General features: G+C 45.2%; 1 protein-coding gene across 4 annotated transcripts in view; it reads left to right on the top strand.

Annotated features, from left to right (window-relative positions):
• PRDM11 (PR/SET domain 11) overlaps positions 1-20218 on the top strand; it is an 88656-nt gene that overhangs the window by 40651 nt on the left and 27787 nt on the right. For all 4 annotated transcript variants that reach the window (XM_033204584.1, XM_033204585.1, XM_033204586.1 and 1 more), the window contains exon 5: positions 17492-17559. In XM_033204584.1, the coding sequence (XP_033060475.1) occupies positions 17492-17559 (68 nt within the window). The remainder of the gene's footprint in view (positions 1-17491; positions 17560-20218) is intronic.

The following is a 20218-nucleotide window of genomic DNA, read 5'->3' as shown; positions in this document are numbered from 1 at the left end:
GCTTGGTGACCACAGTGCTGCAGATTGGAGATGGATCTTGTCTTGAAGGATGGATAGAAGTTCAACAGAGGAAGCCTATGGCTTCACAGCCTATTGGAAAATTGCAGGAGAAAAAATTTAGGACCATGCCCAGGGAATGGCTGTTAGGATCCCTTTCTGCTGTTGCTAGAGTCTGTACCTTGGGACAGCCCAGCTGTGGGAAGTTGAGAACCTTTAAAGCAGACAAACTTTCCCAGGTTGGCTGCCTGGCACAGGTCTATGGTGAGAGGAAAGGAGAAATAGTAGGCCCTAGAGTTTGCAACCTGGTTCTAGACTAGCTCTACCAGTCAAGAGTAGGTGTGGCCCCAGTTCAGGCAGTGGGACTGGTGGCCTGGAGGTTATTCCCTCTGAGGTTTCTTCCTAGGTCCTTAACTGCAGCCAGTAGCCAGCAGATGGGCACAGGGAGGGAGTGGTTAGAGGCTGCAAGACCATATGGAGGCTTTGACCTTTGGGAACCCAAGAGGTGAGAGACATTGAAGGCCTAGAGCCACCAGATGCTTAAAGTGGCTCAAGAAAAGTTGTGTGTGTGTGTGTGCGCGCGCGCGTGTGTGTGTGTTTGTATGTGTGTGTTGGGCATGGGTGTTTGGGTCTCCGCTGGGGAAAAGCAGGCATGAGGAATGGCTCTGCCTACTCAGGTGATGGGTGGGCTGAATGGTGGGAGAGGACGGGGAAGGTGGGGTGAACAGTGGTGCTGATTTTTGGACCAGGATCTGGAAGCCCCACATCCTAAATAAACTGCCCTCATTTGTCAAGTCCTGTCCCAAAGCCATACTGTATATCATCTTCTTTGGACCTTCTGCCTGCCTGCAAAAGCTCTGGCCCCCATTCAGCACAACACGTTTCCTTCCACACTCCCTCAGTACATACATTCTACTCTGTAGAAATGATGGTGATGGTCATGACAAGCATAGCTGTTAATGTTTATTGAGCACTTACTATGTGTCTGGGTCTGTGCTCAGTGCTTTGTAGCGTAATCTCATCTGATCCTAACAACGCTCCTGTGACATAGGTATTATTCCATCCATTGCACAGCTGAGAAAACAGAGGCCTGGAGAGGATGAGTCATTCTGCACAAAGCTAAACAGCTGGTGAGTCGCTGAGCTGGGGTTCAAACCTGTGCAGTCTGACTCCAGAACCCACCCTCTCATTCCACCTCTTGGCCCTCTAGCCTCCCTTACTTCGCACGCCTCTTCTTACCTCCTTGCCTTAGTGGACTCTATTCTACTCATTCTTCCTGCCCATCACAAGTTCCCTCTTTGTCTTTGCTTCACCTGGAGGAAAGCTGGCCTGACTGTGGGCAAAGTGGTACAAGGCCTGGACCTGGGTCATGATGGACCGAACGGCCATTTCCACTCCACAACTCTCCTTCATGGCCTGGCTGACTTGTCAGGAGTTGGACACTCACCTCTGCCTGTCTAGGAAAGACATGCCCCTTCCTCTGCTTTTTCATCCCACTGGAAATTATAAATGCTGTAATTCATTGCCAAGATCACCCAGGCTACACTCAGACACTGTAGGCCAGGAACCATGCTGCTGGCACAAGGCATTTGGGGGTACGGTGCAGCCAGGTGGTTTGGTAAAGAGGCAGAAGACAGAGGAAGCCAACATAGGATTTTTTTGTTTGTTTGTTTGTTTGTTTGTTTGAGATAGAGTTTCGCTCTGGTTGCCCAGGCTGGAATGCAGTGGTGCGATCTCAGCTCACCACAACCTCTGCCTCCTGGGTTCAAGCAATTCTCCTGCCTCAGTCTCCTGAGTAGCTGTGATTACAGGCATGTAGCACCACGTAAGACTAGTTTTGTATTTTGAGTAGAGACGGGGTTTCTCCATGTTGGTCAGGCTGGTCTTGAACTCCCAACCTCAAGTGATCCTGCCGCCTCAGCCTCCCAAATTGCTGGGATTATAGGCTTGAGCCACTGCACCCGGCTGCCAGCACTGGGTTACTATGTAAGTTTTTCACTCAGATGGTTGCTTGTTCCAGAAGGGATTTAGGGTAGCCTAGCAGTATACATAAAATATACCACAATAGCATATTAAAACTGGGAGAGAGAAAGAAGAAAGAAAAAGAAGGGTGGAGACCCTAAATGGAACCAGGAATGAAGCTGAAAATGCATACTATAATGACCTCTATCTGCACTTTTAGCTATACAGGCTTCAAATCTGGCAGCCACTGGGCGAGTAGCTGGTACATTCTGTCCGTAATGTGAAAAGGACCAGGGAGCTCCTGAGGAGGTCCGCCCTTCTGGGCGCTGATAAAGAGGACACTATGTGATGAAATTGTCCACTTCATGCCAGGAACCCTCCCCACCTGCCAGGCTGTTACCATTCTGGGGAGAAGCAGATGTGAAATGGTGTTTTAGTGTTTCCCATTTCAGCTTTTATAGTAAAGTGACGATTTCTTTTAAGACTTGAAATTGGATGTGCCAGAGCTCATGGCACATCCTCCAGAATAGCATCTGAGAGACCCTGAGTGCTTGGCTAGATGAAATACGCAGACAGTTGCAGTGCCATGACATGTGGTGGGGACAGGCAGGTGTTACCAAGTTTAGGGATGCTCAGAGAAGTGAGGAGTAACAGGTTTGTCCAAGAAGAAAGAAAAGGGGCGTTTGAGACAGGGTAGGTGTGCAGTGTGTGAGCATGCGTGAGCAGGTGCTTTTCATGCTTGCTTGTTAATTTCTACTCTTTTTTTTTTTTTTTTTGAGACAGAGTCTCGCTCTGTCGCCCAGGCTGGAGTGCAGTGGCTGGATCTCAGCTCACTGCAAGCTCTGCCTCCCGGGTTTACGCCGTTCTCCTGCCTCAGCCTCCCGAGTAGCTGGGACTACAGGCGCCCGCCACCTCGCCCAGCTAGTTTTTTGTATTTTTTAGTAGAGACGGGGTTTCACCGTGTTAGCCAGGATGGTCTCGATCTCCTGACCTCGTGATCCGCCCGTCTCGGCCTCCCAAAATGCTGGGATTACAGGCTTGAGCCACCGCGCCTGGCAATTTCTACTCTTTATTATGAAAGTTGCAAACTCGGTTGAAAAGTTGCAAGAATAGTGTAATGAATACCCTCATACCTGCCTCTAGATTCACCTGTTGCTAACACTTTATACCCATTGCTTTATCTCTGTCTCTACACACACACACACATACACACACATTTTTTTCTTTCTTTTTTTCTTTGAGATGGAGTCTCACTCTGTCACCCAGGCTGGAGTGCAGTGGCGTGATCTCGGCTCACTGCAGCCTCCACCTCCCAGGTTCAAGCAATTTTACTGCCCTGGCCTCCCAAGTAGCTGGGACTACAGGCACACACCACCACGCCTGGTTAATTTTTTGTATTTTAGTAGAGATGGTGTTTCACCGTGTTGCCCAAGCTGGTCACGAACTCCTGAGCTCAGACAATCTGCCCACCTCAGCTGCCCGAAGTGGTGGGATTACAGGCATGAGCCACTGCACCCAGCCACATGTTCTTTTTTTTTTTTTTTTCTGAACTGTTTAAGATATACTTACAGAGACATCATGCTACTTTACCTCTAAACACTTCAGCCAAATTCCTAAGAGCAAGGTGTTCTTCTATACCAGGGTGAACAAACATTTTTTTTAAAAGGCTACCTGGTAAATACTTTAGGCTTTATGGACTGTGCAGCGTCCGTCATAACTACTCCACTCTGCCATTGTACTGCAAAAGCAGTCATAGATGATACGTGAATGAATGGGTGTTGCTATGTTTCAATAAAACTCTATGTGAACACTGAAATTTGAATTTCATATTATTTCAAATGAAATTTGAAAGTTATAGAAATGAAATTACATAAAAACACATTTTTTAGTCATAAAAAAAAGGTAACACCATTCTTAGTTTGCAGGCTGTATAAAAACAGATGGTGGGGGCTGGATTTGACCTACAGCCATAGTTGGCTGACCCCTGAGCTATTTAACCACCATATAATGATTCCACCCAAGAAATTTAGCATGGATACAATACTACCTCAGCTATAGTTCATATTCAGATTTCCCCAATTGCCATTAGTAACATTCTTTGTGGTTTTTTCCCCCATCCAGGACCCGTGCAGGTGTCACACATTGCATTTAATTGTCACATTTCATTAGTCTCCTTTATTCGAGAAAAGTCTCCCCTGTATTGTTTTTTCTCTTTATGATATTGATACTTTTGAAAAGTTCAGGCTTGTTGTTTGCATAATGTTCTACAGTTTAGATTTGTCTGATTGTTTCTTCATGGTGGATTCAGATTACAGCTTTTTGGCACAGGCAGTATTAGGTCTTTCTCACAGCCTGCCATCAGGAGGCACCTGGTGGCAGTCTGTCTTGTCTTTTACTCAATGGTTTTAACAACTATTGATGAGTCTTGCCTGTATCAATTATTATTCATGGTTAAAATGATTTTTCTATTTTTTCTCTTCTACATTTGTTGACATTCTTCTGTTTAAAAAAAATAGTGCTCAACCTTCACCCCCACTCAATCCTCATTTAAAGCTATTTTTAGCTATTCGTATGAACATGAATTCTTTTTTTATTTAATGTGTTGGAGTCCATGTCTGTCATTATTCATTTTGATGTTTAAATTGCCCTAGATTTGACCAGTGGGAACGCTTTCAAAGTGGATCCTTGTTCTTTCGACACATCCCCATCATTATTTTAGCACTGTTTCCTTACTTTCTGGCACAAAAAGATATTCCCACTGTCTCTCGTAGGAGCTGTGATTCCTTTTTGGGAAACGGTGTTTAGGAGCCCAAATCTCTGAATGGTAGGTGTGCAGTTGCTACTGGGGTGTCCTTGCTTCCAAGCTGAACTAGGTTTTATCATTATTATTGCTATTATTATTATTTTATTTTACTTTGAGTTCTGGGATACAGAACCTGCAGGTTTATTACATAGGTATACATGTGCCATGGTGGTTTGCTGTACCTATCAACGCATCATCTAGGTTTTAAACCTCCCATGCATTAGGTATTTGTCCTAATGCTCTCCCTCCCCCACCTCCTATCCCCCAACAGGTCCCCATGTGTGATGTTCCCCTCCCTGTGTCCATGTGTTCTCATTAGCCAAACTAGATTTTGAGGGAGGGATGGATGAGTTGTTGCAACTGTCCTACCATGTCAGAAACTGAGGGAACGCAGCATAGCAGTGGTCATAGAATTTACAAAGGCCCTGGGGCACATACGTAACAGTCAGGTGGGGATGGTATTAATATTAGGGTATAACAGAGGTACCGAGTGTGCTTAGAAGGAAAAGTGGAAGATGAGACTAAAGTAAAAGTCACTTTTCTTGTGTTCTCAGATGCAATGGATCATAAAACACGATTGATTCAATATCAGCTTTTCCAGGAGTAAAAATGAATACCTCAGTCCGAAGATTCTGAATATCAGAAGCATTAAATGGGCTCAGCTTATGTAGCTGTTTTATAAATGCTGGTAGTTTAGTTATTGAATCACAAACCGAACCAAAGATTTCCCCAGGAAAATGTAATATGCTCATGAACCAGTTCTGGCTGTAGCCAAGTCTGTAAATCTATTGTATCAGAGCAAAAGTAGAACATGAAAAATTATTCTGAACCTGTATAATATTTCCAATACAGACCAGCTCCTAACCTGACCTCCTCTATTTCTTGGCTCTCCAGTCCATTCTACTGTAGCTGTGTTTCTCACACCTGAACAGTGTTAAGTTCAGGTGATTTTTAATGTTCCTGGGGTCTTAATGTTACATTAATTTCATTTTAATGTACTTAAAAAGGTATAAACATACAACTTGGTAAACACAAAGTATCTTGTACTTATAACGTTTAAACAACTGTAAAGCCAAAACAAGTTTACACATATAGAATGAACTACAAAAACGTCAACATAATACACATTAACAAAATCATTCTAATGGGATAGTTGATGACGTGTCACTGAAACAAAATTGCTATTTGTAAGGCGAATATCGTAGTGATTACTGAGACACAGCAAGAGTCTTTGGAGTTTGGAATGCCTGTACTTTTATGTGCAGTGTGGTATCTTTACTTTCCTACTGTTTGTCTCTATTTGAAACACTGGGAAATCTTGTATGTATGTATGTATATACGTATGTATGTATTTAGAAGTGGGAACTTACTCTATTGCCCAGGCTGAGTGCAATGGCAAGATCATAGCTTACTATAACCTCAAACTCCTGGGCTCAAGCCATCCTCCTGCCTCAGCCTCCAGAGTAGCTGGGATCACAGGAGTGTGCCATCATACCCATCTATCTTTTGTTATTGCAGCTGCTATGATGTGTCTTGGCCTTTTCTTTGCCAGAGTGCAACATTTACATGTTAAGTTTATATCTGTTCTTTTTTTGTTGGCTCATAGCAAGTAGTCATAATTGGGGTTGTATGGTCAACTGTTGGGTTAAAACAAGCTACCTCAAAATCCAGTGGGCATAGAACAAGGGTCAGCAAGCGTTTTCAGTAAAGGGCTAGGTAGTGAATATTTTAGGTTTTGCAGGCTATACAGTGTCTGTCTCATTGACTCAATTCTGCCATCATAGTGCAAAGGCAGCCATAGGTGTGCCATGTTCCAATAAAAGTTTATTTATATATACTGAAGTGTGAGTTCCATATAATTTTCACATCATGAAATATTGTTTTTCTCTTGATTTATTTTCAACCATTTGAAAATCATTCTTAGCCTGGTGGGCCATGCAGAAACAGGTGGTGGGCTGGAATTAGCCTGCAGGCCATAGTTTGCTGAGCCCTGACATAGAACAACAATCATTTACTCTAGCTCATGTATGGGCTGGTCACCTGCAGTTCCTCATTTCTACTTGTGTATCTGCTGATTGGCTGCAGTTTGGCTGATGTAGCTGGGCTTGCTGGGCTGCCCAGCCTCCAGTTGCTGGGGGAGCTTGGCTCCTCTTTCTGGAGCCAGGTCTGCTCCAGACACTGGGGTCATGTCTGCTCTGGGCCCCAGCTGAAGGAGCAGGGGCTCCCTGGGGAAGCTTTTCTACATTTCGAGACTTTGCTTATATCATGTTTGCTAATATCTCATTGGCCACATCAATTTCATGGTTGCACATAAGGTGAAGGAGCAAAGAAATGCAGGATGCCTGTTAAACAGTCTAGTTCAGAATCATGTGGCAAAAGGTGATAGGGATGGCTGAAGAGCTGGGGCCAGGGATTCAATCTGACACGGATGCCACCTCAGCCATAAATTCAGTCCTCTTGTGGGTGCAGAAATCTCATGAGGATTCCCGCATATTGATTTTTTAAAAATGAAAACATGGAATTAAAAATTCTTAGAGAGAACATTCAGATCCTGAGAATATATCCAAAGACCCTAGTTTGAGAGACACTAATGTTTAGTAAACTTCCTGGCTTTGCCACAGAGGATTTGGGGTTTCTTGGTGTTTGAAAATTCCCCAAGGAGAGGTCTTGTTGAACTATGCTCTCTGAACCTAATTCAGCACTCCAAACCCCAGTGGGTCCTCAGAAGATGCTAGTTAGGGTTGATGAGCAACAATAACAACAATAATAGTAGCAGCAATGATAGCTGCTGCTCACTGAGTACTAAATGACTTGTATATCTCATAACAGTACTGTGGGATAGTTATTATCTTTTTTTTAAAGATTGGGAAACTGGACCTTAAAAGGCCATGTTGCTTATCTAAGGTTATACAGGTCATTTATGGAGTCAGGACTTTTAACTAGATCTCCAATTTATCATATCCAGGCCTCAGATGTTAATATCTAGAATGCCTTCCTGGCATCCCATTGCTGGTCTTCCCACTCACATGGAAACCTGTTTCTTTAGGGATCAGTGTTCAAGCATAGGATATGTAGGACATAAGATCGTTCCCTTCTCCTTGTTTGATTGATAACAATGAACCTTTGTCAGATTTTATTTTTTAACAGCTTTATTGAGATATAATTCACATACTACATAATTCACCCATTTAAAATGTATGATTCAATGATTTTGACTATATTCACAGATGTGTGCAACTATCATCACAGTCAGTTTCATCAAATCCTGTATCCTCTGGCTGTCATTCTCCTCTTCCAATCCCCCTAACCCACATCTTCAACCCCTCACCCCTACCCATCCCTCGGTAACCACTAATCTACTTTCTGACCCTATAGATTTTTCTATTCTGGCCTTTCACATAAATGAGATTATATCGTATGTGGTCTTTGTGACAAGATTCTTTCACTTCGCTTCATGTTTTCAAGGTTCATCTGTGTGGCAGCATGTATCATTCCCCCCCACCCCCGCCCCACCATTTTTTTTCTGAGACAGCCTCTCTCCGTGTCACCCAGTCTAGAATGCAGTAGCTTGATCTTGGCTCACTACAGCCTCTGCCTCCCAGGTTCAAGTGATACTCCTGCCTCAGCCTCCCAAGTAGCTGAGATTACAGGTGTGCACCACTATGCCCAGCTTATTATTATTATTATTATTATTTTAATTTTTTTTATTTTAGTAGAGACAAGGTTTTGCATGTTGGCCAGCCTGGTCTTGAACTCCTAGCCTCAAGTGATCCACCCACCTCAGTCTCCCAAAGTGCTGGGGTTACAGGCATGAGACACCACACCAGGCCATATCATTCCCTTTTATGGCCTAATAATGTTCCGTATCTTGTTGATCTCTTCATCCATTGATGGCAGTCTCTGCCTTTTGGCTGTTATGAATAATGCTGCTATAAACATTTGTGTACAAGTTTCCATGCGGGCACGTGTTTTTATTTCTTTCAGGCATAATACCTGGGAGTGGAATAGTAACTCAAGGTTTCATCATTTGAAGACCTGCCAGCCTGTTTTCCAAAGCAGCTGATCAAATTTGCTTTCCCACCAATTGTATATGAGGGCTCTGATTTATCCATATTCTTGTCAACCCTTGTTTTTCTCTGACTTTTTTATTCTAGCCCATCCTAGTGGATGTGAAGTGATACCTTATTGTGAAGCATTAGAGTTTTGCTCTGCTTTTTTTCTATCTCTTATTCATTTCAGTGGTTATTTGGGGAGAGCTACCCGTGATAGATGTGCAGGATGTGTACTCAACAGCTCCATGGGGTGCCTTTCATGTCAGCCCTGTTAATTACTTTCTTCTGCCAGGTTAACTTGGAAGACTCTTCCAATCTGCAGCATGATACTTAAAGTGTGTTTCTATCTGATTTCTCTCTGGCTCATTCCAGTTTACATTTTTGCTGCCCCCTAGATAGGCAGCAAACTCCTGATCCAGATACTCCCAGATCTCTCTCTCACCCTTGCCCAAGACCATTCATAAAAAGGCATAACTAAGAGATGGAATTCAGGCCAGTCTGCTTGACAGCTGCTTCTCTAGTTCTTCCTCAAGGGCCCAAACTGATACCTGATACCACTCAGAATGCTGCTGCCTTTCACCAGGAGCCTGCCTCCTTACCAAGGAGAGCGAGGCTGTGTGTGGTCAGGGTAGCAGTGGTTGGTCCTGAGACTAGTCCATAGTCCTGGCACCTTTTACAGGCAGAAAAGAGGGACTTGTGAAGGGAAGAGCTATCTGAGTTGGTTATAGGCTCTGTTCCTGGATTCCAATCCTGGCTCTACAACTTGCGAGAAATGTGTCTTTGGGCTGCTCACCTGTTCTCTCGCAGCTCAAGTGGTTTTATCCATAAAATGGGGATGCACAGTCTAATGGAACACACCCCTATGAGTTGTTGTAAATACTAATGCTTGTTGCATGCCTGGTACTTAGCATGTGATGAACAGATCACAGCCAGCTTTAGTATCTACAGTTATCGTCAGGTGGGTTTCAGGAATGGTTGAGGGTGGGAGGTGAAATCAAAGTATATAAAACCTGGATGTGGAATTTAGGATTGTTTGTCAACATGCCTCATTAACCAGGTCTCCAGAGTCATTTTAAGCATTAAAAAGAAGGAAATTCTGCCATTTGCAACAACATGGGTAAACCTGGAGGATGTTATGTTAAGTGAAATAAGCCAGACACAGGACAAATGCTACCTGATACCACTTATAGGAGGAATCTGAAATAGTCAAATTCATAGAGATAGCAGAATGGTGGTTTCTAGCGGCTGGGAAAGAGGAAATAGGGAGGTGTTGGTCCAAGGGTATAAAGTTTCAGTTATGCAAGATGAGTAAGTCCCAGAGATCTACCGTACAGCATAGAGCCTATAGTTTACTGTATTGCATACTTCAAAATTTGCTAAAAGGGTAGATCTTATGTTAAATATTATCATCATCATCATCATAATAAGAGCAGAGGAATCTTTTGGAGGTAATGGATATGTTTATATCATAGTTTGTGGTGATGGTTTGACAGGTGTACACTTATTTCCAAACTCATCAAGTTAGATATGTTAGATACATACAGCTTTTTGTATGCCAGTCATACCTCAATAAAGTGGTCTAAACAGAAAAGAAATTTGAAGAAAGGATGAGTTCATGTCCTTTTTAGGGACATGGATGAAACCGGAAACCATCATTCTGAGCAAACTATCGCAAGGACAGAAAACCAGACACCGCATGTTCTTACTTATAGGTGGGAATTGAACAATTATAACACTTGAACACAGGGTGGGGAACATCACACACCGAGGCCTGTTGTGGGGTGAGGGGAGGAGGGAGGGATAGCATTAGGGGATATACCTAATGTAAATGATGAGTTAACTGGTGCAGCACACCATCATGGCACATGTATACATATGTAACAAACCTGCATGTTGTGCATATGTACCCTAGAACTTAAAGTATAAAATTAATAAAAGGAAGTTTGGATTAATAAAAGGAAGTTCTCATTTCCTTATCAGTTAAATTAGGGAAGATGGTTTAAATCATGGTTATTGAGCTTTCTTGATTCACCTAGGAAGTTATACTCATGTGCCAATGTTCACAAAATGCACACATTTTAAGGGATGCCCCCTTCCCCAGACACCAGGTTAGAAACCTAGTGCCTGGATAATCTCAGATGCCCTCGTCTAGCTTGAGTATTCTTCACTCCATGTCTGTGGCCATAGCAGAGGCCAGAGTTCAAGTTCAAGTTCAGGTTATCTCTCAGGTCTTCAGTTGGGGAGTAGCTAGAGAAAAGAGGTGATGCCATCTGCTTCCTGGGGCTTGGGGGAGGAGCATTTGAGGTATGCCAAAGTGCTTCATCAACTGTGAATGGCTTCACCAGTCATTTTTGTAACTACTTTGCTCTATGAAGAAATGCAGGATTGAGAATTAAGAATGCTTTATGGATTCAGTTAATTCCTGGAAAGTTGAAAACAAATCAGGTTTTTGAAAATCCATCTCTGCAGCATCTGGTCATGACACCATTTAGAGGCACCCAACAGTGAATCTTCAATTGGGGCAGGCAGACGTTCTGTTGCAAAGCAGAGCATTCTTCCCTATTAAAAGGCCAACCTGCAGATAGCAGAGTTGCTCAGAGGCAAAACTGGAAGCTCAAAGAGGGGCCCAGAAGAGTCCTGGTTGATTCTGGGTTTCAGGAATGGTTGAGGGTGGTTAATGGAGTCATTAGGAAAATCTTGGGGCTAACATCCATTGCTCTACAAAGTGGTTAGAGCATGGACTGTACTGTCAGAAACCCAAGTTTAAACTCCAGCTTCTCGTGGAAAATTCCTTTGTGGCCTCAGGCAAGTTACCAACAGCCCTCAGCCTCAGTTTTCCAATCTGTAAAAGGAGGATAATCATAGTAGCTGTGAAAATTAATAGTTTATCAATACTTGACATAGTGAAGGTACTCCATGAGGGTAGCTGTTAATGAGGTTTTGTTTTTATTTTTCTTTATTAATTATTACCATGGTCTGAAATAGCATGTGGATCCACCTGGACCATGCTTGGCCCAGGGAGTCAAACTCCATGCTTTTATGTTACTTTTCTGAGCATCCCTCAATCTTCATTTTAGACAGAACTTTGAGGTCATTTAGGTCAGATTTCCACTGAGTGAGGAAGTCCTTTTTTCAGCCTCCCTACTAGCAAATCATCCCCTGGTTGGACACTCACAGTAACAAGAAGCTCACCACCTCACAGGGTGCTTGTCCTATCTTAGGACTCTTCTGCGTGTTAGACCATCACTTTTTGTGCTGAGTTCAGGCCTACGTCCCTCTAGATACATGCAGGTTCTAACCATCCTGTCCCCACGACATGGTTGTCCTTCCCACATCTGATGATGATGGCTCTGCTTTCTCAGGACTCTTCTTCTCCAGACTAAGGGAGCCTCTCACCGTGCAGGTTCCCCAGGTTATCAGCCTGGTGCCAGGTTATCAAAGGCCTTATATCACAATGCTCAGAGTTTCTGGGCTGGTCCAAAGTACTGAGTTCAGAGGGACCAAGGAGTTGACCTTGAGGGAAAAGGCAAGGGAAGACACTAGAAGACCAGTATTCTGGGGGCTGGTCCTGAACATCTGGCCCTGCTGTCACTCCTGGACCCATGTCAGTCCCAGAACTGGAAGCCCACAGCCTGATCTCTACTCAGGGTGGCCTGGGCTCATCAGTGGCATATAAGGTGGTCCACAGGCCCTGCGAGATCCTGCCTGCCCTGCACCCTCTGCCTAGGGCACCATCTCTCTCTTCTCTAAGATCTCAGCTTAGATTCCACGTCCCCAGAAAAGGTCCTCAATAGTTTCCCAGGTCCAGAGCTCTAGCTCAGAGATCCCATAATCCCACATAATTCCCCACCATGGTACTGGCCATGCCATATCACAGTGACCTCTCTTCTGTGTCCCGCTAGGCTGTGAGCTTTCTAAGAACAAAGACACTCTCTGCCTGGGTCAACATTTTATCCCCAGAGCCTGTCACTGTGCCCACTCCCTCCGTGATGTTTGTTGGTTGAATGAATGAATGAATGAGTGAATAAATGCTTGATTTGAGAAAATCCTGATTGGTGGGAAAGATAAGCCAAAACTCAGAAAAGCTCTAGACCTGAATCCAGCAGACAGAGGTCTCAGGCAGTTCCTATGTCCTTCACAACCCTCACCCAGGCCTCTCTGTCCAGATGAAACTGCCAAGACTGATTACAACTCGGTGTTGACGCACAGGCCTCCCACCACCCCAAATTAGTAATAACTAATATTTGAACTCTTAATAATCTCAATTATGATCACAACGCTAACAGTGACCATTCACTGAGTGTCTTACACTTATGACAGCAGTGCTACAAGGTTGGTTTTTATCCAATTTTGTAGATGAGGAAACTGAGGCATGGTCAGCAAATATCTGTCCAAGGCCATTCAGCTTGTGTGCGATGAAGCTGAAATTCTAGCCAATTCCTCTGGCTCCATGGCTCTTACTACCCTCCATGTGCTCCTACTACTGGCTGTAGGAACTAGAGATGCTTCTCTTTTCCCCCAGGAGACAGGGGAGCAATCAGAAATGATAATGAAGAGGGAGTAGTGTTATGATAAAATCCAGGGTTCTCTGAGACTCCAGGGGAGGGTCCCTGCAGACTGAGCATCACTTGGGGAGACTGCCATGGAAGGGGAAGCCTGAGTTGCATGTCTTCTCTTTTTAGTTTTCTGAGATTTTTAAAACACAAAGGCAGTATAGTCTCATAGACAAATTAAGCAAAAGCATCCCTGCTTCCCTCTCTCCTCCCCTCTAGCGTAACAAGAGTTGAGATTTTGATATGTATCTCCTAGACTTTGTATGCTCATGTAAACATGCATAGTGGTGTGCTGGTAGATGTTTACAACTGATGGTGATGGTGATGGTGATGGTGATGGTGATGGTGAGGCTATGTGCCAATTTCCATGGTGTAAATGCTCCCCGCATGGCTGATTTCAAACTTCTAGCATGAAATCAGTGAATGTGCAATTGGGAAGAAATATGCAATTGCAACTATTGTATGATATTTCTACTCTGCAGCTATAGTAGAGGCCAGTACCCTCAAGAGCATATAAAATCATCAGTCAAATGTAGTAAAATAATCGGGAAGTGGTTAAGTTTTGAGTATTTATTGCCTTTTAAAAATATATCATTTATTGAATTGTAAGTTTATATCATTTAGTTTTTCAGTAATGACTGTGTTTAACAGCTGGTTCACAAAATTCCTGAAAATTTAACAGTTGGCTCCCAGTGAGTATAAGCTGGCTCCGGCATAGAACTCATTTCATTTTTACTAAAATCTTAACATTTTTAAATTTTTTCTTCTTTATTCCTGCCTGTCTTCCTTCCTTTCTTATTTCCTTCCCTCCTTCTTTCCTTCTTTCTTTCTCCTTTTCTTTTCTTTTAGAAACAGGATCTTGCCTTGTCAACCAGGCTTGTGTACAGTGGCACAGTCATGGGTTACTGCAGCCTCAAACTGTTGGGCTTAAGCAATCCTCCTGCCTCAGCCTTCTGAGTATCTGGGACCACAGGTGTGCACTACCACACCTGGCTAATTTTTTTAAAAATTCTTTGTAGAGACAGGGTCTTGCTATGTTGCCCAGGCTGGCCTCAAACTCCTGGCCTCAAGCAGTTCTCTGATCTCAGCCTCCCAAAGTGATGGGAATACATGTATGAGCATCACACTTAGCCAATTTTTCCCCCTTTACTTGCCTTTTACTTAAAAGGCTCTTCATCCAATCATTCTTTCATTCAATCGGTATTCCACCATGTGCCATGCCCTCCCTGTGTTAGGAACCAGGACCACCATTGTGATCAGGGCAGCCACGTGCTTTGCACTCATTGGTTTACAGTCTAGCCAGAGAAGCAGTCAGTTACCAAATCAACAAGTAGATATCAACAAAATGCTCACTGCAATTAGGGCTCTTAAGGGAAGTTACAGGATGATGTAGCAGAGATAATGCCATGATAGGCCAGGGATATGGAGGTTGAGGTGAGGTCAGGAAGAACTTCCTTTAGGGTCAAGGCTAGGGAAGGCTTCTTCTGTGGAGCTCACATAATCTGAGACCCAAAAGCTAAGAAGGGACCACATATTCAAAGCTTAGTGGGAAAAAATTGAAAAACAATATGTTCACTTGGGTGCCATTTCTGTAAACTTTACACACATGCAAACAGTCCTGTATGTTGCTCTTTGAAAAGTCCTTGTGTCATAAAAATGGGAAGGCTTCCCACCATCTCCAGGATTGTGGTTACTCTTGCAGGGAGGAAGGGAAAGAGAAGAAGTTGGAGGCAGAGAGGGTCTTCCACTGCATCTTAGCATTTTCTTGAAGCAAAAGGAGAGAGAGGCCTGAGACAAATATAACTCTTGTTAATTTTTGTTGGCTTTAGCTGATGGGCACAGGGTTGTCAGCTGCATTCTTTATAATTTCTGAATGCTTGAAATATTTCATGATTATTGTCATTTTTAAGGGTAGACAAAAGAGGCTCTAGGCGGTAGAACCGACCAGTGTTAAGGCTCACCCTCAGGGCATTAAGGCTGCAGAAAAGTGAAAAGGGAGTGAGAGGCCCAGGGTAAGTTGGGGGGCAGGCCTGTAAGATATGAAGGCTGTGACTATAAATATGAGTTTTATTGTAAGTGCAGTGGATGCCATTTTGAGCTGGTGTGGGACATGATCTGATTCACATTGATAAAGGGCTTCTCTGTTGCTTTGAAGAGAACAATGGAGGCTTATGAATGGCACCAGGTTAGGTAGGAGTCTAGGCATGGTGACCATCCATCTGTTTCCCATCTCCCAGGAGTTCCCCCAGGCTCTGCTTCACCAAGTCTTCAGGGAACCAACCCTGATCTAGCTCATGTGTCAAAACTTATCAAGTTGTACATTATATGTCAATGATGCCTCAATAAAGCTGTTAGAAAGGAAAAAGAAGGAACATGTCATTATGAAAGAGAAAGAGGCAGGATGTATAAAAGTGTGGACCTGAAAAAAATTAATTCAAAATTATGGGAATGAAAAATATTCATCAAAATAAAGGTACTCATTAAAAAAGAAAACAAAGAAAGCTGGAAAAACCTCAGTAGATGAGAGAACCCCTGGATTAGACATAGTCGAAGAGATAATTAGTGGACTGGAAGAGAGTTCTGAGAAATTTTTCCAGAGAGTGCCCAGAATAATAAAGAGAAAAATATGGAAGAGTAGTTAAAAGACATGGAGGATATATTGAGCTACTCCCATACATTTTTTTTGTTTGTTTGTTTTTGTTTTTGTTTTGTTTTGTTTTGAGACGGAGTCTTGCTCTGTCGCCCAGGCTGGAGTGCAGTGGCACGATCTTGGCTCACTGCAAGCTCCGCCTCCGGGGGTCACGTCATTCTCCTGCCTCAGCCTCCCAAGTAGCTGGGACTACAGGCACCAGCCACCACACCTGGCTAATTTTTTTTGCCATACATGTTTAACAGAAGTTTTACTGAAAGAGAATGGATAAAATGACTGAGAAGCTGTACTCAAAAGCCTAATGACTGAGAATTTTCCAGAATTGAAAAAGATATGAGTCTTGAAGTTGGAAGGTGTTCATCAAGTAATAAGAAGAATTTCAGGAAAGTAAATCTTCACTTCAAAACCATATAGCAAAACTGCAGAAAATCAAGAGTAAAAGGAAAGTCTTAAAATTTACCACAGACAGATTATCCACAAAAGAACAACATTAGACTGACAGCTGTTGCTTTTGTGCCAATGGCAGTCTTTTTAGCAATCTTCAGAGTGCTGAAAGAAAATAAAACTTAGCCTAGAATTTCATACCCAGCTGAACTCTGATTAAAGAGTGATGATGAAATAAAAGAGAAACCAGCCCAGCTTCAAACCCTGAGGCTTTTGAACATTTAGAGGTTAGGGAGAGGAGGAACCCTCTCAAATCACATATGTTCAGTCATCTAGCAGTGGCCTCTGTCTCCCATAGAAACTGTAAGGGCCGGGCGCGGTGGCTCAAGCCTGTAATCCCAGCACTTTGGGAGGCCGAGACGGGCGGATCACGAGGTCAGGAGATCGAGACCATCCTGGCTAATACGGTGAAACCCCGTCTCTACTAAAAAATACAAAAAACTAGCCGGGCGACGAGGCGGGCGCCTGTAGTCCCAGCTACTCGGGAGGCTGAGGCAGGAGAATGGCGTGAACCCGGGAGGCGGAGCTTGCAGTGAGCTGAGAGCCGGCCACTGCACTCCAGCCCGGGCGGCAGAGCAAGACTCCGTCTCAAAAAAAAAAAAAAAAAAAAAAAAAAAAAAAAAAAAAAAGAAACTGTAAGGAGAGAAGGATTGGTTTAGCTTTGTGGTTGCAAAGCAATGCCAGTGGAAAGGCCCCTTGTCAGCCATGTTGCTGTGTATTCCATCAAGACAGAGGAGAGCGATGGTTCCATCTGCTTCCCATCTCCCAGGAATTCAAAACACCTGTGAAGGGCTTTGTGGGTCTAGGAGAATAGGATCCCCAGTGTCCCTAGAAGAATGGGAATGGGTGGAGAGAAGGTAGCAGGGATTCTGAAGCCAGCCTGCATTTCAGTTCTGTAGCAGTGGTGACATTTCAGGGGGAGGGGGAGGGAGCAGGTGGGGCCAGGCCCTGGGCCCTGGTTGGGAAGGAGCCCAGGGACATGAGAACCCCTCTAGAATGGCCCATCCTAGACTCTTTCTCTTTCTTCCAGATTGTGGACAAGAACAACCGCTATAAGTCCATAGATGGCTCAGACGAGACCAAAGCCAACTGGATGAGGTGAGCCCTGCTCTGCTGATGTCCCGGGGGTCTTGCCTGGCCTCTGGAAAGGGGACAAGGGAGTGTGTTGGGCCTATGGGAACTCCAGTGGTGGAGACTTCTGGAGGCTGCTGTTTGCAGGGTTTGGGATGCATCTAGCTCTGAAGGACTCACCTTTTCCCCTAGGCCTCCATCAGGGGGCTCTAGAGGATGGCGTGTGGCCAGGCCGTTGGGATGCAGGGACCCCTTGGGGTGATCACTAGCCAGTGTGTCTGGAGGATCTGGGCCCCAGGCTTCTGGCAGCGTTCCTAGGGAGGAGGAGGAGAATGTCCCCCACCTAGGACTGTGACACCTTCTCAGAGCAGGCTCCTGCAGTGGTGGTGTGAGAAATCATCCCAGTGCAGTCCCAGCAGTTGTTTAGACAGCCTCCATGGAAGAAAGGGCTCTGACAAAGTCTTCAGCTCAGTTTTTGGCAGTGTTGCTGCCTAAGTTTGAGTACTTTGAAGCGTCAGCTTTACGCTGTTTCTGTGTTTGTGACAGAAGTTTGCACCAGAAGATTCCTTAAATGCCAGCCAGAGGAGGCAGGAGACTGGCCCAGGGTCACCCAGGGATGACTGAACTGAGCCTAGAACCACAGGCCCAGTGTGATGCTGATGGTCTGTGCCGTGTGCAAGGGGCTCTGGCTGGTGGGGTTTGTGGACAGGGGTGGGAGAACTGACCTGCCTTGTTGCCTGCTTGGTGGCTTCTCTCTGGGACCTAGGAGCACTGACTGGGGATTTGGATCTGGGTGGGAGGGGAAGGAAGCCTCAGATGTGTGGAGTCAGGAGTACAGCCACACCATGGACCTGGGGCCTTCTGCTGGCACGTGCACAGTTCTGTGACCCGTGGGGCCTTGAGGCTGGTGGTGGGATTGTGCTTGGAGAGAGGGCAACTTCCTAAGAAGGAGTGTGCTGTCTTAAACTCAGAGACTTTCTGAGCAAATGAGGAGAAACAGGTTTGAGGCGAGAAATGTGTGATGAGGGCTCCTGTGCCCTTCCTAGTGGCTCCACTGCCCACCTGTACTCCTATCAGAGCGCCCTGAGCGGCTGAGCAGCAGTTCACACCTCCCAGAGTACTTTAGCATTCGCCCTCTTATGGGTTGGGGCAGGTATTCTCATTGCCATTTGGTGGGTACAGAACAGAGGCTCCAGAGATGAGCAGGCCTCCTGCCTTGCGGTGTGGAAAATAGCACCCACTGCCCCCAACCTCCTTGCACTGATCAGACACTGCCCTGAAAGTGGCCCCAGGGAGGTGGCTTGACATCCGCGACTGCCTTCTCTTCTCACTGCCACAGGGTCCAGGTCAGCTGAGCACTTACAGTTCATCACCTGTGTACTGAGCACCTAGTTCAAGTCAGACTCTGAACTGGGGTGGATCACCCAGTCCTGCCCCACCACACCCCATGCCCCACCCCCGCTGGCCCTTCCCAGGCTCACACCTCCCACCACAGAGATGACTTTCCAGTGGAGTTGTTGCACCGAGGCACAAATGTGCTGCAGGGGCCCAGGTGAAAGAGGCGGGGTTCGTTGACATGGGCCTTCAAAGGAGCCAGAATTGTGTCTGGGGACACTGAGGTGTGGTGTCTAGTCAGGCTGTCGGGCGGCTGCACAGTTTGGAACCCCGGCCTGTGCCACTGTGCTGCCTTCCCTGTGGCTGCAGCCTGGCTCCAGGCAAGCAGAGGATAGCATGCATGTGTCCACTTGGGAATCCGGCTTTCTGTGCTGTTACTTTTAAGGCACCAGGAGATTTGCGCATAGAACTGAATCTGTTCCACTCTTTCACCCATCTCTGATCCTTCCCCTTGGGGACAAGGCCTTCCCAAAACCCCAAAGAAGGGGAGTTATCATCTGAACTAACTTAGCTATCCTCTGGCACCCCACAGATTGTGACTTAATGGGCCTGGGGATGGGCCCTGGGCCTTGGTATTTTAAAAGCTAGTGATTCTGAAGTGCTGCTAGCATTGAGAACCACTGCTCTGTACAGATCTTCGTGCCACAGTGGTCAAACTGAGGGCAGGGCAAGGTCTTGCTCAAGAGCATACAGTCAGGGTAGCAGAATCAGGATTTGAACTCCTTGCTCTGTAATCCTAGGTCAGTGTTCTTCCTGCTTGTGCACAAGGGACCAGGTGAAGTGCGGCTTCCTGGGCCTGGATGGGCACTGGTGAGCAGGGGTTTGGGGATTTCTGCTACTGCCACTTGCTAGCATGGTATCTGGCTTGTTCTGCTCCCAGCCTGTACTGATTCAAGAGGGCATCTGGGTAGTCACAGCTGGTGGGCTCTCATCTTATGACGGCTCAAAGAGCAGGTTGGGGTTGGGGATGCAGTTCGTTGCCATGGAGACACCCCTCCTGTTGGTGTTGGAGGGGAAAGCTGCTAATCCTGGGAATCCTCTTCATGTCCAGCTTCCGTGGTGTAGCTCTTTCTGATTTGCAGATGCTCTCCCTTGCACTGTCATGGCACTACTTGGGGATGATTGAATGGAATCAGTTAGTTTCTTAACAAAATTAATGGTGGGGGAGGAGGGGAATGGGTACTGTCGTGTTGAGCTTATCTTTATGAAGCCCTATGCTAGGTGATCTGTCTGTGGTGGTTCTCAACCAGGCACTATTTTGTGCCCCAGGGGCATTTGGCAAGGCCTAGAG

Source organism: Trachypithecus francoisi, unplaced genomic scaffold (assembly GCF_009764315.1).
Source record: "Trachypithecus francoisi isolate TF-2019V2 unplaced genomic scaffold, Tfra_2.0 Lachesis_group8, whole genome shotgun sequence".
In the NCBI taxonomy this organism is placed as follows: domain Eukaryota; kingdom Metazoa; phylum Chordata; class Mammalia; order Primates; family Cercopithecidae; genus Trachypithecus; species Trachypithecus francoisi.
The sequence above is the reverse complement of the archived record's forward strand: the minus strand, read 5'-3'. Positions and strand labels throughout refer to the sequence as shown.